The sequence below is a fragment of the Micromys minutus genome (assembly GCF_963924665.1).
Source record: "Micromys minutus genome assembly, chromosome: 17".
In the NCBI taxonomy this organism is placed as follows: Eukaryota; Metazoa; Chordata; class Mammalia; order Rodentia; family Muridae; genus Micromys; species Micromys minutus.
The window spans coordinates 35,486,876-35,504,974 of NC_137952.1; the positions used below are offsets into that span (position 1 = coordinate 35,486,876).

Sequence of the window (18,099 nt, forward strand, 5' to 3'; positions counted from 1 at the left end):
CCGGGCATTCTACAAACATGGAAATAGATATAGAAAAATGGAGTCTGATTCTATTGTGTCTCACATTTCTCCTCATGTAGTTTGGCAACAAGAAATACAGTCATAAAATTACAATTCCATTTGGTATTGCAAGTTCAGTAAGTAGCACTATAGGTCGGCATGTGGCTTACATTTTAGCTCTGCATGTTTAGTAAGTAGCACTATAGGTCGGCATGTGGCTTACATTGTAGCTCTGCATGTTTGTGGAGGTTTGCAAACATAACTGCAAGCTCCTTGACACATCTCTCATGAGGAGTTTATGTGTGTGGCTTCCAGTGTGGCTTGACATGGCCTTCACCCTGAGAGCCACTTGACTTCTGGCTAGGTCACTCAGCACCACGCAGCAGCATCTACCTTGCTCACTGGATTGCTCACTCTTGGAGCTCTGAGCTCCCATGCCAGACTTCCTCTAAGCTTGTCTAGATCCTTCGGTCCAAAGCCCTTGTCTCCAAATCATGGCTATGTAAATGAACTAACCTTTAGTCCAGGGGTTGGCTGACTATGTAAATAGCTGGATTATATGGCTTTGTGAACTGTATAATCTCCGTTCCTACTACTCCGAGCTGCCACTTCAGCACAAAACCACAGAGATAATATTGCCCATGATGGCTGTGTTCCAGTAATGCTGATGTGCAAAGCCAGGCCACAGACTCTCCGGTCCTTTCCCACTGGAGTCCCTCCAGGTGCTAGCCACTTGAAGGTCACAGACAGAAGCCACAGAGAAAAGATAATCCATTTCCTCTGTTCAAATCTATGGATCTAATAAAATGACCAATGCTTCATCCCTACTGTATTTATGGTAGCCTATAAAACAGTACATGGGAGACCCCATTAACAAAGACAGATTTGATCAAAGGCTGGGAAGTTGGCTAAGTGGTTAAGAGTACTTGTTGCTCTTGCAGTGGTTAATTCGCAGTACCCATCAGATGGCTCACAACTATCTATAACTACATTCCAGGAGATCCAACACCCTCTTCAGACCTCCATGGGTACCCAGCATACACATACATGCAGTAAGAACAGCTATACACATAAAACTAAAGAAATCAACCCAAAAGGAAAAAAAAGTCACACATTTGTGCTGAACACGGTGGCACACACCTTTAGTTCGATCTAGCACCTGGAAGGCAGAGGCAGATGGATCTCTGTGACTTTGAGGCCAGTCTGGTTTACATAGTGAGTTCCATGCCAGCTAGGGCTAAATAGTTAGACCTTGCCTTTAAAAGAAAAAAAGTGAGATTTAAGCAAGACATAGCGGCACACACGTGTAGTTCTAGCTAGTAAGAAGGTTGGAGTGTTTGCATAGCTAGGAATTCAAGTCCAGCCAGGGTAACATAGCAAGACCCAGTCTGTCCTAGGTAGGTTTCTATTACTGTGCTGACCAAAAGCAACCTAGGGAGAAAAGAATTTATCTCAGCTTACCATGGTAATGCATTCTGAAGGAAAGTCAGAATAGGAATTCAAGGCAGGAACCTGGAGGCAGGAAAAGCAGGGACTATAGAGGAACTCTGCTTACCGGGTTGTTCTCCAGGCTTGCTCTGTTTGCTTTCTTATTCATCCCAGGATTTTTACATCAATCACCAATCAAGGTTCTGTTTAACCCGGCCCTTCTGGTTTGATGTCCTCCTGTAGGACTAGAGATGCAAGGAGCTGATTGTGTCACAGTGTCTGTCCTCTGTCTCAGTAAGAAATACTTTTAAATTCATCAGGGCGGTTTACTCTAGGCCCCTAATGTAATCTTATCTCCAAAGGAAAAAAAAAATCATTCTATTTCCTTTAAGGAAGCCCCATGCGAAATGTAAGGGGGCTAGAAAAAGCAACTTCCGTTCCTTTGAGATTCACAACAGAATTCACCATCTGATGCTGCTGTACGGGGCCTTCCACCCTTTCCTGCTACAGCACTGTTTCTTCTACCCCGGTTCCGAACTCCCTCTCTATAGGACTCAGCTCGGTTCTCCCGAGAAACTAGTCTCTCGGGTGGAGGCTGTAAGATCCTGACGCCAGGGTCCGCTCTTGCACTCTGATTCAGTGGCCCGGAGGAAGACCTGGCACCGCAGGGTGTGCTGCCACGGTGGCCACAACCTCTGGAGTGCCAGGACCTCTCAGACCAACCAATAGAGCCTGGACTGCACCATCGCTAACCCTCCAAGGCAGCGGGACACACTCACCCTCAAAGGTCTTGGAACTGCATGCGGCGTCCTCCACTAAATTCTCTCTCTACCCTCTCTAAGCCCTCCTATAGCCAGAGACCCTCCTCCTGGTCATTATCTTTCTTAGCCCCCTCCCCTTCCTCTCCTTCTCCCGGTCCTTTTAGCTCAAGATGGTGGCCCTCCCTAGCTCTGGTTCATCTCTCTTTCCTTCTCCTCCAGCACCTCCCTTCCAGCCTTCCCACACACTCAGGCCGGGGGCTAACGTGCTGGAGGTGACCCAAGTTCCATTCACGTCTGCCCCGCCCCTCCACCCTCCCTAGGGCTTGGCCTTGGATCCTCCCCTTCCCGCCCCCTCCTCCAGTTCCCTCCTTCTCTGCTGTTTGCCCTTCCCCCTTCCCGCCCCTATCCACTCCAACCTGCTGGCCCCTCCCGGGCCTGAGCCCTGACCCCGCCTCTTCTAACTTAGGGCGCCCGCGATCCCTAACTCAGCGCTGCCACTCCCGCGCCTGCTACCCGGGCGGCCGGGACTGAGGCGCTACGCCGGCGCGCTCGGTGACCGGCCAGTTTGGGACCGCAACCTGCGAGTTTGGGACCTTGGTGGGTCCGTGCATTGGTCCGGAGAGAACTCCCAGATCCGCGGCCCCGCGATGGAGCTAGTCCCACAGCTGCTGGGGCTGCTGCTGCTACCGGCGCTCTGGAGTGGAGGTGAGCGCGGGCTGCGGGGTCTCGGGGGAGCTGGTGCTCGTTCCAGCGAGCCGTCGAGGGTCATGGGGGATCCCTAGCCGGGTCCTGGGGTGCTCGTCTTAGTGGAACCGCTGGGTATCCCGAGCTTCCCGTTACCACAGGCGCTCTGGGAGCGCCCAAGTTTGAGCCTGTAAGAAAAGCAGCTCAGGTCTGGCGTGGCACGCACCAAGAACTTTAACCTCAACACTGTCTGGCCTGGCTGTACTTTGGCGGGATTTCTGCGAGTCACAGACCGAGGATTCCAAGGTTCCACACCACGAACCAATAAGTGGCTGCAAGAGTTGGATGTAGCCGATCGCGCGTGAAGTTGCATGGAGGCTAGGTGCCAGGGAAAGACTGGTTTTGGCTTCTCCCCTGGGCTCTGATGAACATTTTGTTGGCCCTCCTTTGCAGGGACATCCTGTGAGTGTAAAAAGCCTGGAAAAAGTGCGGGTGGTGGTGGTGGTGTTATACGGCCCTTTCACTATTATCACTGTGGAGCAGAATCTGTTTTGTTTGGGTAGCGTCTGCGTTCACCTCGGACCTTCTTAAGTGTCCTCACAAGCGGTTCAATTTGACATGCTGGATTGATTAGTGCAAACAAGTATGGCAGGTTTCTCCAACAGCCGACACTGAGGTACCTTGTGAAGAAGGTGGGGGAAAAACAACTAGGTTTTTTCCAAAAAGAAATAGAAGCGGGAGGGGTTGGAGGACTACTAAAAGCAAGCACGTTGGAGGCATTGCCTCTGCCCTAAAAGATCTGGTTCTATTCGGAACGCGGGTTTTTGTCTCTTTGATCTGGAATCTGGTTGACTTGCAGTTTGTCTTTTACGACTACCCGACTACCCGGAAAGTTTGGTTTATGGTCTAAAGTTTTGAGAGGAAAGTTTCCTCTCAAAGTTCATTTGCTCAAATCAACATTTAAAAAACAATTCTTTCCTTGCACATTAAATTACATAAGCAATTTGTAGTTTGAGGCAGCACGACAGTAGGCAACAAACATCAGGAGCTAGAAGGGAGCAAAGAACCGAGACTGTTCTCCATTACTAAACCCTCAAAAATTCCTCAGCCCCTCTGCCAGGTCTGTCCTTAACAATCCGCTGCAAGTCGAGTGTACGTTTGGCACCGGGGCTGGCAGGCCATACATTTTGGAGGCTGTGACTGTGGTCACCATGGGAAGAGTGAGGGGAATCAACGCTTTTGTTTGGCCATTTAAAATCTGTGCTTTATTTTCTAAGTTTTGAAGACGTTTGATGAAGTTCTGTAGCTGAGAGACTTAGACAACCATACGAAGGCTTAAGTTCTTTCCTAAGAAAGAACGTCCTCGATTTTCCTTCTACCTGATTTGGAGCTGCTGAGAACATGTTTCAGACCTCTGCTCCGTCTCTGATTCGGAGGGCGGGGTGGGGGATGGGTCAGGGGTGGCGGCACAGCAGCATAAGGGGCCCCTAGGGAGGGTCCGGGAGGGAAAGAGGATGAAGGAGAAGTTCGGAAGTGCATAAAAGTGAAGTTGGTCTGGTGACTTAGTCTGTGACTAAGATGTGCGAATCTGGACAGCAAACCGGGCTTTAAAAATGGTCAGTTTCTTAAACTGACACTGAAAACAGCTATTCCAACTCATTATAAACATTTTCCCAAGAACTCTTAAGTGGTTCCATTGCTTACAGACATGTTTATAGTGACCCCTCTTGCTTTTTGGAAGTAAGCAGGCTTTATTTGAATAAATAAACGAATGACTTTTGTGAAGTTCTTTAAGGTAGTGAGCAAGATATTATCATTTTGAAAGTAACAAAATTATGCTTTAATTTAATTTTTTCATTTTATTGGCACAGCGTGTTTTCCTTGTACGTGTGTCTGTGCATCATTTACATGCGTAGTTCCCAACGAGACCACTAGAGGGCATTGAGTCCCTGAAATTCTGGAGTTCCCAGCCAGACTGGGAATTGAACATGGGTCCTCTGGAAAACAGTTCTCTTAACCACCAAGACATCTCCAGCTCAGAATTAGGTTTTTAAGCCTTACTTTTTGAAAGAGTCTCTAGATAGTTCTGGAAGGAGAGCTAATGAGTCACAACAGATTTCCAGATGGGAAAGATGAGTTGGGACACTGAACACTCCTGTACCCCGACCACTCCCCCCACGACAGCCAAATGTGGGCTTTCATAACAAATCCAATTGTGTTGTCCCCAATTGAAACATCCTCCAATGGCTTCCTGTTTTTTGCCAGATTTCCAGGTCCTGTAAAGCCTCACAGGGCCTCTGCCCCCCTGTTTGACTCATTTCTAGTCATTTCCCTCAGTGGCTGCTGCTCTGGCCACCTCTTTGTCACCCCCCCCCCCAGCACTAAACAGCTTTTTAAAAAGTATTTGTTGATTTTTATTTCATGCCTATGGTTTTGTCTGCAAGCTGTATATGCACCCATGCATGCCCAAAGGAAACCAGAAGACAGTGTCTGAGGCTTTGAAATTGGAGTTTCAAGGAAGTTGGAAACCACCAAAGAGAGCGCTGTCAACGGAGCTCTGGTCCTCTGCAAGAGTAGTGCCTTAGCCAAGCCATCTCCCCTGGCCCTGAAGCTGATTAAAAAAAGAAATAAATAAATGCACAATTTTAACAGCTCCTTGACCAGGAGTGCATTTCTTCAAGGACCTTGACTTTGGATGAGAACCGTAGTTTCATTGTAACTCAAAACATAGGGCTCTGGGTTGGACCTCATCTATATGGCGGAAATTCAGGGCTGAACTCTATGGGCCTTGGGGAGGTGGTTATGTCTTAGAATCCCGAGACTATTTTTGGTACAGTTGGACATTTTCATAGAACTAGTGTGTTAGAGTAAGTTTTTTTTTGTCAACTTGACACAACCTAAACATATCTGGGGGTGTGTGACAGCAGGGTCTCATTCTGGCTGTGACTGCCTGGGAGGTGGGAGGTGGCTTCTCTTTTAGGCAGATATTCAGCCTGTCTTCTTTATTTGAGATGAACAAGGGCTCTGTGAACCTTGGAGAGTGGGAAGGGATTTTCAGGGTGAGCCTGCATAGGCTGGGGCTTAAGATCCTGGGAACGCCTCATTTGCATGGAGAGACATTCCAAGTGCTTGCCAGGCAAGAAAGAGTGGGAGTCAAACCCGTAATTTCACCAAAGACTACCTGACATTCCTCAGGTAGGGAATGTAGTGGGGGGGTGGTTAAGGCTCCCCAGATAAGGTCAAGTGGAGAAGAGAAAGCCTGGCTGGAAAAGAAGTCCTCCATTTTGGGCTGAGCTCTGGGAGCTGTCCGGTCGGTCGTGGTAGACCACCTTAATAGCAGGGTTTCCCAACAATGAAGAAGGGCCCAGCCCACCGTGGGTGAAACCTTGACTGGCTAGGTGGTCCTGGGCTGTATCCGAAAAGTGCTGAGCACGCTGCGGGAACAGGCCAAGAAACAGCATCCCTCCCTGGCTTCTACTGCAGCTGCTGCCATGAGGTTTCTGTCTTGGCTTCCACTGATGATCTGCAAGCCCAATACACCGATAAGCCAAATAAACCCTTTCTTTCCCAAGGCAGAGTTGCTCAGCATCTTACAGCCACGGAAAAGCAAACTAGGACGTGCTGGGAAGATGAGATGAGCTAATAGCACATTGTAAGTCCTAAATGGTGCTGTGCTTACCAATGGTGCTCCTCTGCATTTACACGTCCAGTTCAGGGGTGGGTAATTCCTTTTCCTAGACAAAAGATGTTCTGTAAAAGTTTTCCTTTTCCTCTTCCTCCTCCTTCTTTTTTTTCTTGCTGGAATGCTTCCTAAATAAAACCTTGAACTATGAGGGTAGAAGGTTCAGATGTAGCTCAGTTGGGTAGAGTGCATGTCTAACATGCACAATAGACCCGGTTGCAGTTCCCAGCATTGCCTAAGTCAGTTATAGAGATTGGCTCACCAGGACTCACTTCTACCTGAAGAGCTATTGGCAGGTGATGGCTGCTTGGGGAGAGTCAGTTTTCTTTAGGAGTGTGGCTCTTGGCTGCCCATGCTCTAATGGATGGACCTACATTCATGTGATACCTGCATCACTAATTAGAATCAGGGCGAGCTGTAAGGTATAAATAAAAAGAGGATGTGAACTTGGGAGGGGGAATCCGGGAGGAGTTAAAGAGGGGAGTTGGGTGGTAGACATCAAATATAGTTTTACATGTATGAAATTCTCTAATAATAAGCTTAACATCACACACATACACACACACTGACGGATACCTACAATCCCAGCAGTCTGAGTTGTAGGGAGGAAGATCAAAAGTTCAAGGTCATCCTTGGCTACACATCAAGTCGGAGGCCACCCTGGGCTATATTGATCCTGTTTTCCCACCCTCCTTTCCTACAGTGCTTTGGTGAAGAGGCTGTGGGGTGGTTGCTCTGGGTGCCTAAGTCCTTTGCCACAGCCCATTAGGATTCCTACTAATTCTGCCAGGAAAACCCAACCAGGAGCAGGCTTTCCCAGAAGAGACTGGCACAACCAACCCTGCCCCCTACCTTCCTTGTGGAGTACAGGCTTGACTTGCCAGAGGAATAGCTTCCTGTCATGTGCCTCACAGGAAGGCATGAAAATGAGGTCCAATTCTGGCTCCACTTTTCCTACATAGCTCTACGCCAAAGTGGGTGTGGGTTTGTTTTGTTTTGTTTGTTTTGGTTCCGGCTTTTTAAATGATTGAATCTAGGTCTTCCCTTTCCTTTGGTAGCCTCCACAAGAAAATGAGCATTGTTAATTCTGTGCAGATACGAGGGTCTGTGTGCAGATTGGACCGTTCTGTGGGAAGTGGGGAAGAAGGTAGGTTCTGGGTGCCGTCTTGCTTCCTGTTTGATGATGGTGCTGTCAGGGTCTCTGCAAGCCAGGAGGTAGACCGAGCTTTTCCTCTCTCAAGCTGGATATTCTTCAGCCCCTGTCCTTAGGCAAGTCTGTGTACCCTGTGTTTCCCCTTCATTGCATATGCTCTTTTGCTTGTAGCTGAAGCGCCGAAGATGCATTCGGACATGGTAGATCCTTTCTGATCCTTGGGCTCCATTTAGGGAATAAGAACACTGAGAAACTTACCAAGCGAGGCTGCTCTTAAATCACGGGCTCTAATTTTTGTTGTGGTTTGCTTGGTTTTTCAGTCTACCCCCTGGCTTGTGCTAGGTGGGAAGTCCTTTACTATATAGCAAGAGCCCTGGTTTTATGGAGAGCTTACACACTCAGTTCCAACAGATGGAAGCCTGTTGCTACTCTTTCCCTGACCTCTGTCAGTTGGTGGTCTCAGTGATGTGTGGGTGCTTGAAGTCCTAGATAGCTCCTCTGGGTCGTCTCCTCAGGCTTCTGTGTCTTAGTAACAAAGGTAGGGTGAATATTTCTTGATGATCTCATCAAGAAATCTACGTTTACTTCCAAGTATGTTATTATCCTTCTTGCCTGTCCATTTATCATCATTTGACTCAACGATCAAAGGGATTTTCTGCAAGTCTTGAGGCAGTAGAAAGATAGATGGGGCAGAGGCAAGAAAAAGACCAAGAATAGAGATGTGGGCTTTGTGTAGTGTGGTGGTTTGAATATGCTTGGCCCATGAGAAGTGGCACTGTTAGGAGGTGTGGCCTTTTTAAAAAATATATGTATCCTTCTTGGAGGAAGTGTGTCACTGCGTAGGTGGACTTTGAGGTCTCTGTGTGCTCAAGTAAATATACTCCATCTGGTACAGCAGCTGCAATTGGAGTTACTACCTGATTTGGTTTTTGATAGTCAACTGTTGTTCTCCATGATCCGTCTATCTTCTGCATGGGCCAGAGAGGAGAGTTAAAGGGAGATGTGGTGGGAACCACCATTCCTGCATCTTTCAAGTTCTTGATGGTGGCATGAATTTCTGCAGTTCTTCCATTAATACGCTACTGTCTTTGATTCACTATTTTCTTTGGCAGAGGCAAGTCCAAAGGCTTCCCTTTAGCCTTTCTAACCAAAATAGCCTTTACTCCGCAGGTTGGGGATCCAATGTGCGAATTCTGCCAACTTCTAAATAAATCTATATTCATCCGGAGCTGGGGAAATAACCACAGGATGAGTTCAGGGACCTGTCGGACCTACTGTGAATCAGACATCAGCCAAAACTCTATTAATCACCTGTCCTCCATAAACCCCTACTGGTGGGCCGAAGTGTCTTTTGGGATCTCCCAGAGTCAGCATCGGTTAAGAATCAGTATCCAATAGACCCCAGGAAGTCCGATTGTTCCTGTTCCCTCATTCTACAGTTTCCCTTGTGAGAGGTTGTAGGTCCTTCTGGGGAAGAACAGAAGAAAGGCTCACAGCAAAACTTGTAGGTGTCTTATCAAGGTTCTTCCTCAGGGGTGACTGACCACCCTTTCATTCAAGGGGCCCACAAACTGACTCAAGCCCTGGAAATTGATTCACTGGCTGAGATTGCCTTTTGCCAAGACCCAATGTAACCTTTTTCACTTGTTTGAGGGTTTTTGTTTTTGTTTTTGTTTTTTTCTGCTTATACAGATTAAACAGAAATTCAGTAAGCTTCTTATCTATTTCATGCCCGGAAACGAGCGTAATTAGCCAGTACCAAAGGTCCATAAGTGTTATGCCATTATAAAACTCACCTCACCTGTGCTGACCATTCATCATAGGTTAGGTCATTATGAATGATGTTTTTGGTCTGTGTTGCCCATTATGATAACTATGATCACCTTGCCTCTGGCAACTTAGTGCTGCCACCTGGCCTCTGCTACCTCAGGGCCCAATTAAAACCCATTACATTTAATTTGTCTAATTGAGCAGCAGCATCTCCAACCCGTATAAGGTCCAGCACAAGGAAAAGAGCGAGAACAAAACTCTTCAAATGTGCTGGTGCCCTCCTCACCATTTGGCATCTTATGGAATTCATGAAGGGCATATGTCCTGGGCCTTCCCTTTGTGGAGGATTAGGTTTTACGCAGTGTACCCCACTTTAGCATTGCAATTTCCCTGAGCCTTAAAATCCCTTCATCGACACTAAGCCAAGGGATATCAGGCATCTCCAACGTCAGCTCTTCTGAAGGCTGTCTTTTGATAAACCTTTCAGCCAACCATTCAAACAAACTTCTGACACCCCCCCTTTCCTTTTTTAGCTGTTCGGGCTCCCATATCAATAAACTCATATCATATCAATAAACTCAGCCTGATCTAGTCTATGTTCCTTCCACCACTGACACTCTTAAAATCCATTCCCACACATATTCCCCAGACTTCTGCTTGAATGAATTGGCAAACTCATTAAGCTCCTTAGTAGTGCAGTGTACTTCTTCATGAACTACACTTCCTACCTCCCTGCTAGGGGTCTGTTTTGCCTTGAGTCTGGTTATAGGTCTGTTGGTGGGCCTTGAGAAGCATTGGTATTGTCTCGTCTGGCTTTGTCTTCAGAGAAAACCATTGCTGGTTTATCAGATAATGAAGTTTTCACGTTTCTCAGGCAAACAGGGTAATATTTCAAGGGTGGGGCTGAAGGTACTACTTCCTTAGGTGAGATAAACCCTTGAGAATCTAGGGGTTCAAAGTTCTCAGCTTCAGCAGGGTCCTCCCACACAGCCCCAAACCAAGCTATAGGATCTCATTCTTTGCCAACTAATGCCCTTACTTTAGCTGCTGGCACCCTCTAAGGCTGAAACTTCAATTGGTGTAATTCAGCCACCCTTATTTTGAGGGCTTTAGTTTGATTTTCTGCAACTTGAGCTCTATTGCTGCTGGGGAGAAGATTCTCTTCAAGGGCACACTTAGAAACCTCTAGATTGTTCATTCGAATCTGGAGTTGGTCAAGTTTATCATGGATCTCAACTTTCATTTATTAATTTATCCAGAAATGCTAAGGAAAACCAACCAGCAAAATCATTTTCCTTACTTCCCTCCAGACTGTAAAAAGTTTCATATACAAGGTCCCCTAATTCATTGCCGTTCACAGTTGATGGATCAAGATAAAGAAAGGTATTTACCTCTTAAGGTTTGAAATACAGTTTTCACCATGGGCCTTTCATATTCTCTGCGCTCTCAGGAGAGAGTGACTGAAGAGGTGTCATTAGCTGAAGGTTCTAGCAAATTATAAAGGCTATTCCAGATATTTAAAAGATTCATCCTTATACTTCTATTCCTCTCTATATAACCACTCCAGGTACCAACTTCTGTCTTAGTTTGGGTTTTATTGCTGTGAAGAGACACCATGACCAAGGCAACTCTTTAAAGGCAAACATTTAAGTGGGGCTGGCTTACAGTTTCAGAGGTTCAGTCCATTATCATCTTGGTGGGAAGCATGGCTGCATGCAGGTACACTTGGTGCTGGAGGGGCTAACAATTCTACATCTTGATCCAAAGGCACCCAGGATTCCCATGGGCAGATAGAAGGAGGGTCTCTTTTGTACTGGGTGGAACTTAAGTATTAGGAGACCTCAGAGACCACCTATACACTGACACACTTCCTACAAGACCACACCTATTTCAACAAGGCCACACCTCCTAATAGTGCTACTTTCTAAGTCAAGCATATTCAAACCACTACATGTAGGCCAAGGTCACACACAAGAAGTTTTATAGCCAAAACTAAGATATTCCTCTGATTTGGTTTTAGAGAAAGCTTGTTTTAATTCATTAGCTCAACAATGTCTTTTTGTTTTGTTTTGTTTTGTTTTCTGGTAATTCGTTTGATGTGTCTGTGTTTCTCTTTGTACTTAGTACCTTCCAAGATTTCTCAGCTGATCTTTTCGGAGATGCTGTCTGGCCCAGCATGTCGTGGTCCTTACAAAGATAGTTCTCTTCAGTTTCCCTCTGGAGGAACTGTCCACAACTCATGGGCCTCATGTGTGCAATTAGGTAAACCCTTTCCTGATATAAACCCCTTTCTGGCAGGTACATCCAACCCTTTTGACATTACAACACCTGTAAGGGTCACTCACTGTCAGAATACATGCAGTTCAGTTATCAAATAAATACTCCCCCCCCCCACCTCTCATGCACACACACACAATGTTTGAAGCAAGTTTACAATTTTATATTAGGTTGTATTCATAGCTATCCTCAGCCACATCCAGCCATGGGTTGGACACCCTGGAGCTGCTTGCTCTTGCAAGCTCTAATTACCTCAGCATCCAGGGACTCTAAGCCTCGGTAAGGATCTGTCTTAGCCACACTCTCACCTCATTAGACACACAAAGGAAAGCCTTGTTTGTTTTGGAGAAAAGTGTTGCTTTGCTATCTTAAGCCCTCAGGGCTTCTAGTTAAAGCTACTAACAGCGGGCTGGCCTCCTTTATGGCTTTGATGAGGAGTTTCACAAGCAAGAACAGGCTGTCTTTGTGGAGAATGTTAGAACTGGAGCTCACACTAGCTGAAGTTGCTTTCTGTCCTCACACTGCCCAAGGAGCAGTCTGGGAGGTGATAAATATTCATGGATTCCCCTTTGCTGCTTGTATCTGGTGGCTGGTGTTCCAATTTTGCTGTGAATGACCCTCAGCCTCTCTGGTACACAGGAAATGAAACCAACCTGAAAGCATTTGATGATTCTCCACATGGTTTGGAAATGGTGGATAAAATGAACGCTCTTTAACATTTTTAGAGCAAAATTAAAAGGAAGCTCGTTGGATTTCGAACTGGTTAAAACAATAGCAACAAGATCCGGAATGGGAGGCCAAGCTGTTGGTTCTTGCCTTGGGTTAGATTTGTTCTTGCAGGGACATTTAGGTTACTGTGTGATGCCCATCTATCAGTGGATAGAGCAGATAATCGTGAGTCTGTGTCGAACACATTTCTACCTGGAGGGGAAGGAGATGAGATGGAACACTTTCTTGAAACTGGCCCAGAGCTCTGAGTCCTGGCTGGGATTCTGGGTGTGAGCAGCGGTCCGTCTCCATGATGTAATGAAGAAATGGAGGGCAGAGTATGATTTAGAACATGGACCATTCAGCTGGCTCTTCAAGCATTGGTAGTGTTCGTGCTACCTATGCTCCCCACACTCCCAGTGACAGCCCCCCCCCCCCAGCTCTAGCTGGAGAAAGAGAATAGTCTCGAAATGCAAAGTCGTCTTATTAAAGATTGTAGACTTTATCTGAACAAACCATGAGATCTCTTCCCATCAGATGTGCTGGGAGTGTGGGCTCTTGGGTTCTGAGTAGCAGGAAAGACCCTAAATCTTCCTGGTGTAGATGGGATGGAGCGTACCTTCTAAAGAAAGCAGTAGAAACCTCAGGGTCTGGGGGGAGACTGACATCAATTCTAAACGTCTGTTCATTTAGTGTTAGGGTGTTGTTTTATATTTGGGGTTTTAAAAAAAAAGCAAATGTGCTATACACAATTAAAAGCAAGCTATTTAAGTATTTTGGCTGAAGGATAAGGAGGAAGACAACTGAAGCAGAGGCTGTCAACAGGAGGTGAAAGAAAGTGATTTTAGTTGTTATTATTGTTTTGATTTTCAAGACAGGCTTTCTCTTTATAGCCCTGACTGTTCTGGAACTTGCTCTATATAGTGCAGGGTGGACTCAAACTCAGAGATCTGCCCGTCTCTGCTTCTGGATTGCTGGGATTAAAGGCATGCACCACAACCGCCCTGCTAGGAAGGTGAGCTCATCTACAAAATGTTTGCAAAGCCCAACTGCCCAGGGCAGCCCAGGACCTATGGACTCAGTCTTTGCGGGGTGTGGACCTGCCCTACCTGGCCGTTCTAAGTCACCTCTCTAGTTACACTCCACAGAGCCAGTGTGTCTAAAGTCTAATACTTGGAGAAGGCTGGGGAGCCTTGTCCTGCCTTCCAGGAGGAAGTGGATCAGATCTTGGCCGTTAATTTAAGACCAAGGTAGTTGTGCTTATCCAAGGAAAGGGGCAGGTCTTAAGCCAGAGTGAGAACTCTAGATTAAATCTTCAAGCCAGTTGCTGTCATGGTTTTAGGACTTGTAGGAAGAATAACAGGGCAACGCTTCCTCTCTCTAAACCACACCACACAAGCATGCTGTGATTCTAACTAGACTGGCCAACGAATAAATATTCTTGACTTCTTCGTGTCATTGCGTTTTTTTTTTTTTTTTTTTTTTTTTTTTTTCTTTTCTGATCTATTCTTTGGTCTTTATATGGAAGACTTGTCTAAGTACGGGGTAAGAAGTACTATTTACCCATGGCCTTACTACCTAGTGTGAGAGGTCAAAGGTTAGCAATACAGACTGTTATTCACTTGTTTCAAACCTCTTAGTCTCGTTTCATGTCAAATTCATTCATGGCATAGACACAGAAAGGCCTGCTTTTCTGTTTTGTCTTTTAGATAAGTTCTTATGTAGCTCAGGTTGGCCTGTGACTTGTTATATTGCCGAGTATAACCTTGAACTTCTGATCCTCTGCCTCTATCTCTGGAGTACTGGGTTCACAGAAGTATGTTACTATGTCTGGTTTATGCAGTGCTTGCTGGAACTAGAACCCAGGACCTTCTACATACTAGGCAGGCGCTCTCCCAACTGAGCCACATCTCAGCATAGTTCATCTATCCTTATAGGTACATATGCAAATATGCATATGCTTACCGATGTATTAATGTTGTACAATAATATTTTTCTTTTAACGATTCATGATGTCACACATCTGTATGATGTCACACATCTGTATCTATGTATTGGTTAGCGGCATGTGAGTACAGGTGCCTGTGAGGAACAGAGGCATGAGTTCTCCCTGGACTACAGGTGATTAATAAGCGCTCAGATGTGGGTGCTGGGAACCAAATATGGGTCCTCTGCAGGGAGCAGTATACATTCTTAACTGCTGAGCCTTAAAAATAAATAAATAAATACAAGCCCCAGTCTAGTTATCTCTTAATAGCTATTTAGGATTTCCTAAAGAAAATCTCCAACTGCTGGGTTAGAAGGGCCTTAAAATTTAAAAACTTTTTGATGTATATAGATGTTTTGCCTGTATGTATGTCTTCATGTGAATGCCTGGTGTTCTAAGCAGCCTGAAGAGGGTCTCCTCAAATTGGAGTTAAAGAAAGTTGTCAGCTGCCATGAAGGTGTTGGGAACCCACACCTGGATCCCCTGCAAGAACAGCTAAGTCCTCTTAGTCACTGAGCCATCTCTTCTGTCCCCAAAACACAGATTTTTAAGTGTGGAGCTTGATGAGTTTTGGCAAATATTCATGACAAAACCACCACACAAGTCAAGATCGCCCCCAGCTTTTGTACGTCTCCCCCTGAACGAAGACATATATTTAAAAGTTGCAGTGCCGAGCTGTGGGCTAAAAGCAGTCTTTCCTCACTGAATGCTAGTTCTGTGTGTCTGCTTAGTGGGTTGCTGTAGCAGAAATCTGGACAGAGCCATTGCTTCCCAAGGCTGCTCTAGACAGGTCTGCCCTCCTCAGGATAGGCGGTAGCTGGTTTGTCAGTGTGGCTGAGGCCTCTCTCTGACCCCGGTAGGATCCTCATTCATACCTTCCTGCTTGCCCTTGGCTGTCCCACATAGCTTCCCTCCTTCTGGTCAACCCCCCATTTCTCCTTCGTGGCTATGTAGGACCACTTGTGAAGGACCCACCATACAGAAGGAACAATATTTTTAAAATCTTCATTTTTATTTTGGGCTTAAGATTCTTTTACTGTATTAGGAATGTTTACCTGCATATCTGTATGTATGTAGTGAGGGGCAAGCAGGTGAAGGGCAAAAGCTTTCGTCTGTGTCCTTTTTGTAGGCTGCCTCTAGAAGGCATGGCCCATATGTAGGGAGGGTCTGCTCCCCTCAACTGAGCAGGTCAAGAAGCTCCTTCACAGGTACGCCCCATTACTTGGGTTTTAGTTGATCCAGATGTAGTTAAGTTGACAGCCATGATTAGCCATTGAAAACTGTAACTACACACCATTAAGTCCCCTTCCCCCTCCTTGGCAGCCACCATACAACTTTCCGGTTTTGCTCCTTTTGACTGCTTTAGCTTTTTCCAGAGTATTTGTTGCTGTTTTAAAAGTTTGTTTTACATGTAATAGCCAGGGTTCTTAATTATACCTACTACAGAAAGTAGGCAAAAGTTCATTTACCATTTCTGAAGTGGATGATTCTCTGTCACTTAGAAAGGACTCTTGCTAGCTTTTAGTCTTCCAAAATTGTCACATTTTGTAAGAAAAGACTTGTTTTCTTTAAAAAAAATTTTTTTTTTAATAAGAGGAATTCAGCTTTCTGTAGTCTGGAGTACAGTATAGGTTTGGGAAAAGCTTGGTAGAGAAAGTGAAGTTGAGGGCCGAGAGTCTCTCCTGGGCTTTGGAAACCCACCTCTGGGCCTTTGAGAGAATCAATTCCAGACCACCCCAATCCCCCTGGTGAAAAAGAACCGTGCTTTCTGCATGTGGCCAGAAAGAATTGCTTCAAAGTCTTTCTGGGGCAGCTGGCAGACTGCCAGAGGGGAGAGGCCTGCAAAGCCCTGGTTAAATAAACAGTGTATTCTCACATTTCGTTTTGAGGACTTGAAGGGTCTAAGTCAGCAGAATCGATTCCATATGTTTAGCATCTCCAGTCTAGGCCTGACTAGTTGCAACAGAAACAAGGTGGATCAGATGTTGCTGTTGTGGAAACAGTCCCTGCCGCTGGTCTGTGCATGCCAGATCCTGCAGCGTCTACCTCCAGCTTCTAGCCATATCTATTCCCTAGAAAGAGTTCAAGACAGCTTAATTGGGAAAAATCACCAGAAGAGATTTTTCAAAAATTTGGTGCCCAAACTGAACCTCAGGCAGAAAAATTTAAAACCCTTCCTTGGAAGACTCTGGTGTCCTGCCAGGGTTAAAAATGTGCAAGAGGGGTTGAGAGGATGGTGAGAGTTTGCAGTAAGAATCTGGAATGTTCTTTCTGGTTGAATTGGGACCCTTCTACAGAGAGCACCTGGGGGCTGGGGTCTACTTGGAAAACTAATATTGCAAAAAATTTCTGTTGAGAAGGAGCCAAATACTCATGAGGCACTTTAGGGACATCAAAGGGAGTGACAGTTAAAGCCCTTTGAGTCAAAGGGTGAACCTAGTTCTCTTTTTTCCCTCCTCTTTAGCCGAAAGAAATGTGTGGGGCAAGGGTGGTGGTGTTGTTATAGTGGTACATTCTTTATATTTTGGTCAGATCTTTGGGGCCTCTCTAAGAGGATAAGATGTTTGCCTGGTAGACTGGGGTCCTTGTCTGTTCTTCCAGATGCCCTGTGAATGTGTGCCATGGAGCTCTGGCTCCAAGTAATCTCATACATACATCATGTTTTCCTGTTGTTCAGGTGTGAATGTAGTGGCTGTTTCTCATCTGCCATTCTATGCCCACTGGGTCCGTGTGAAAAATCTGGCCTGGCCAACATCTTGCCTCACTGGCAACTTTACTTTCTTCCCACTGTGTGGGGAGTTTGGGGCTTTTTGCCTCCTGTTGAGCCACAGCTGTGACCTCTTGCAAGCACATGTGACCAGTGGCCACTTACTCCCCTCTTTTCAAGCCTTCAAGCCCCATTCCCATCCCCCAACACTGACAAAGGCTGGGGCTGCACACTTATACACAAGCACGGCCCCGGAGTCTTTCATCTCTCAAATAGCCTTTTAACTTTTTCCAGTGGTCTGAGGGTAGTCTTTCTGGTGACGTTAATGATTACTATGTACAGTTTAGAACTGGTCAGGCCAAGTGATCTCTGATTGAAGGTTATACTTTTTCCTACTCCCTTTTGGAGACAGTGCCTCATGTATCTCAAGACTGGCCTCGGATTCTCTCTTTCTAGCCTAGGGTGACCTTGAACCTTTTGTTCCTCTTATCTTCCTCTCCTGAATGCTGAGACCAGGACCGGTTGTTTGCAATGCTGGGGTGCAAACTCACCATCTCCAGCACATAATCTACATCACCAGCCCCATATTGTTATTCTCTTTTAATTCAGAATTGTTTGCATTCGCATAAAGTCAGACTATACCAACTGGAAATACTTTGCCTTGTTTTTACCAAGAAGAAGAGGAAGAGGAGGAGGAGGAGGAGGTCACCTCCACAACTTGGGGGTGCACACAGAACAGGGGATCTGGTTCCTTCTTTTGAGGAAGGCAGGAGTACTTACTGTATGTACAGGCTTTTTGTGCGCCAGAAAGAAGCCTCCCACAGAATGTCAGGACAGCAGATCATACTGCAGGGAGGCCACGGGGCTGAAAGGAAAACACAGCATTCTGAGGTAAAGCATACTATGACCCAATCGTGGTAGTAAGACCCTGCACACCTATGG

At 46.0% G+C, this 18,099-nt stretch overlaps 1 protein-coding gene across 1 annotated transcript in view; it reads left to right on the top strand.

The window, feature by feature from the left end:
- Nucleotides 1-2,798: 2,798 nt before the first annotated feature.
- Nucleotides 2,799-18,099, top strand: part of MERTK (MER proto-oncogene, tyrosine kinase) — a 99,859-nt gene continuing 84,558 nt past the window's right edge. The window contains exon 1 of the mRNA XM_080931417.1: nucleotides 2,799-2,894. Coding sequence (XP_080787543.1) covers nucleotides 2,837-2,894 — 58 coding nt within the window. The 5' untranslated portion in view covers nucleotides 2,799-2,836. The remainder of the gene's footprint in view (nucleotides 2,895-18,099) is intronic.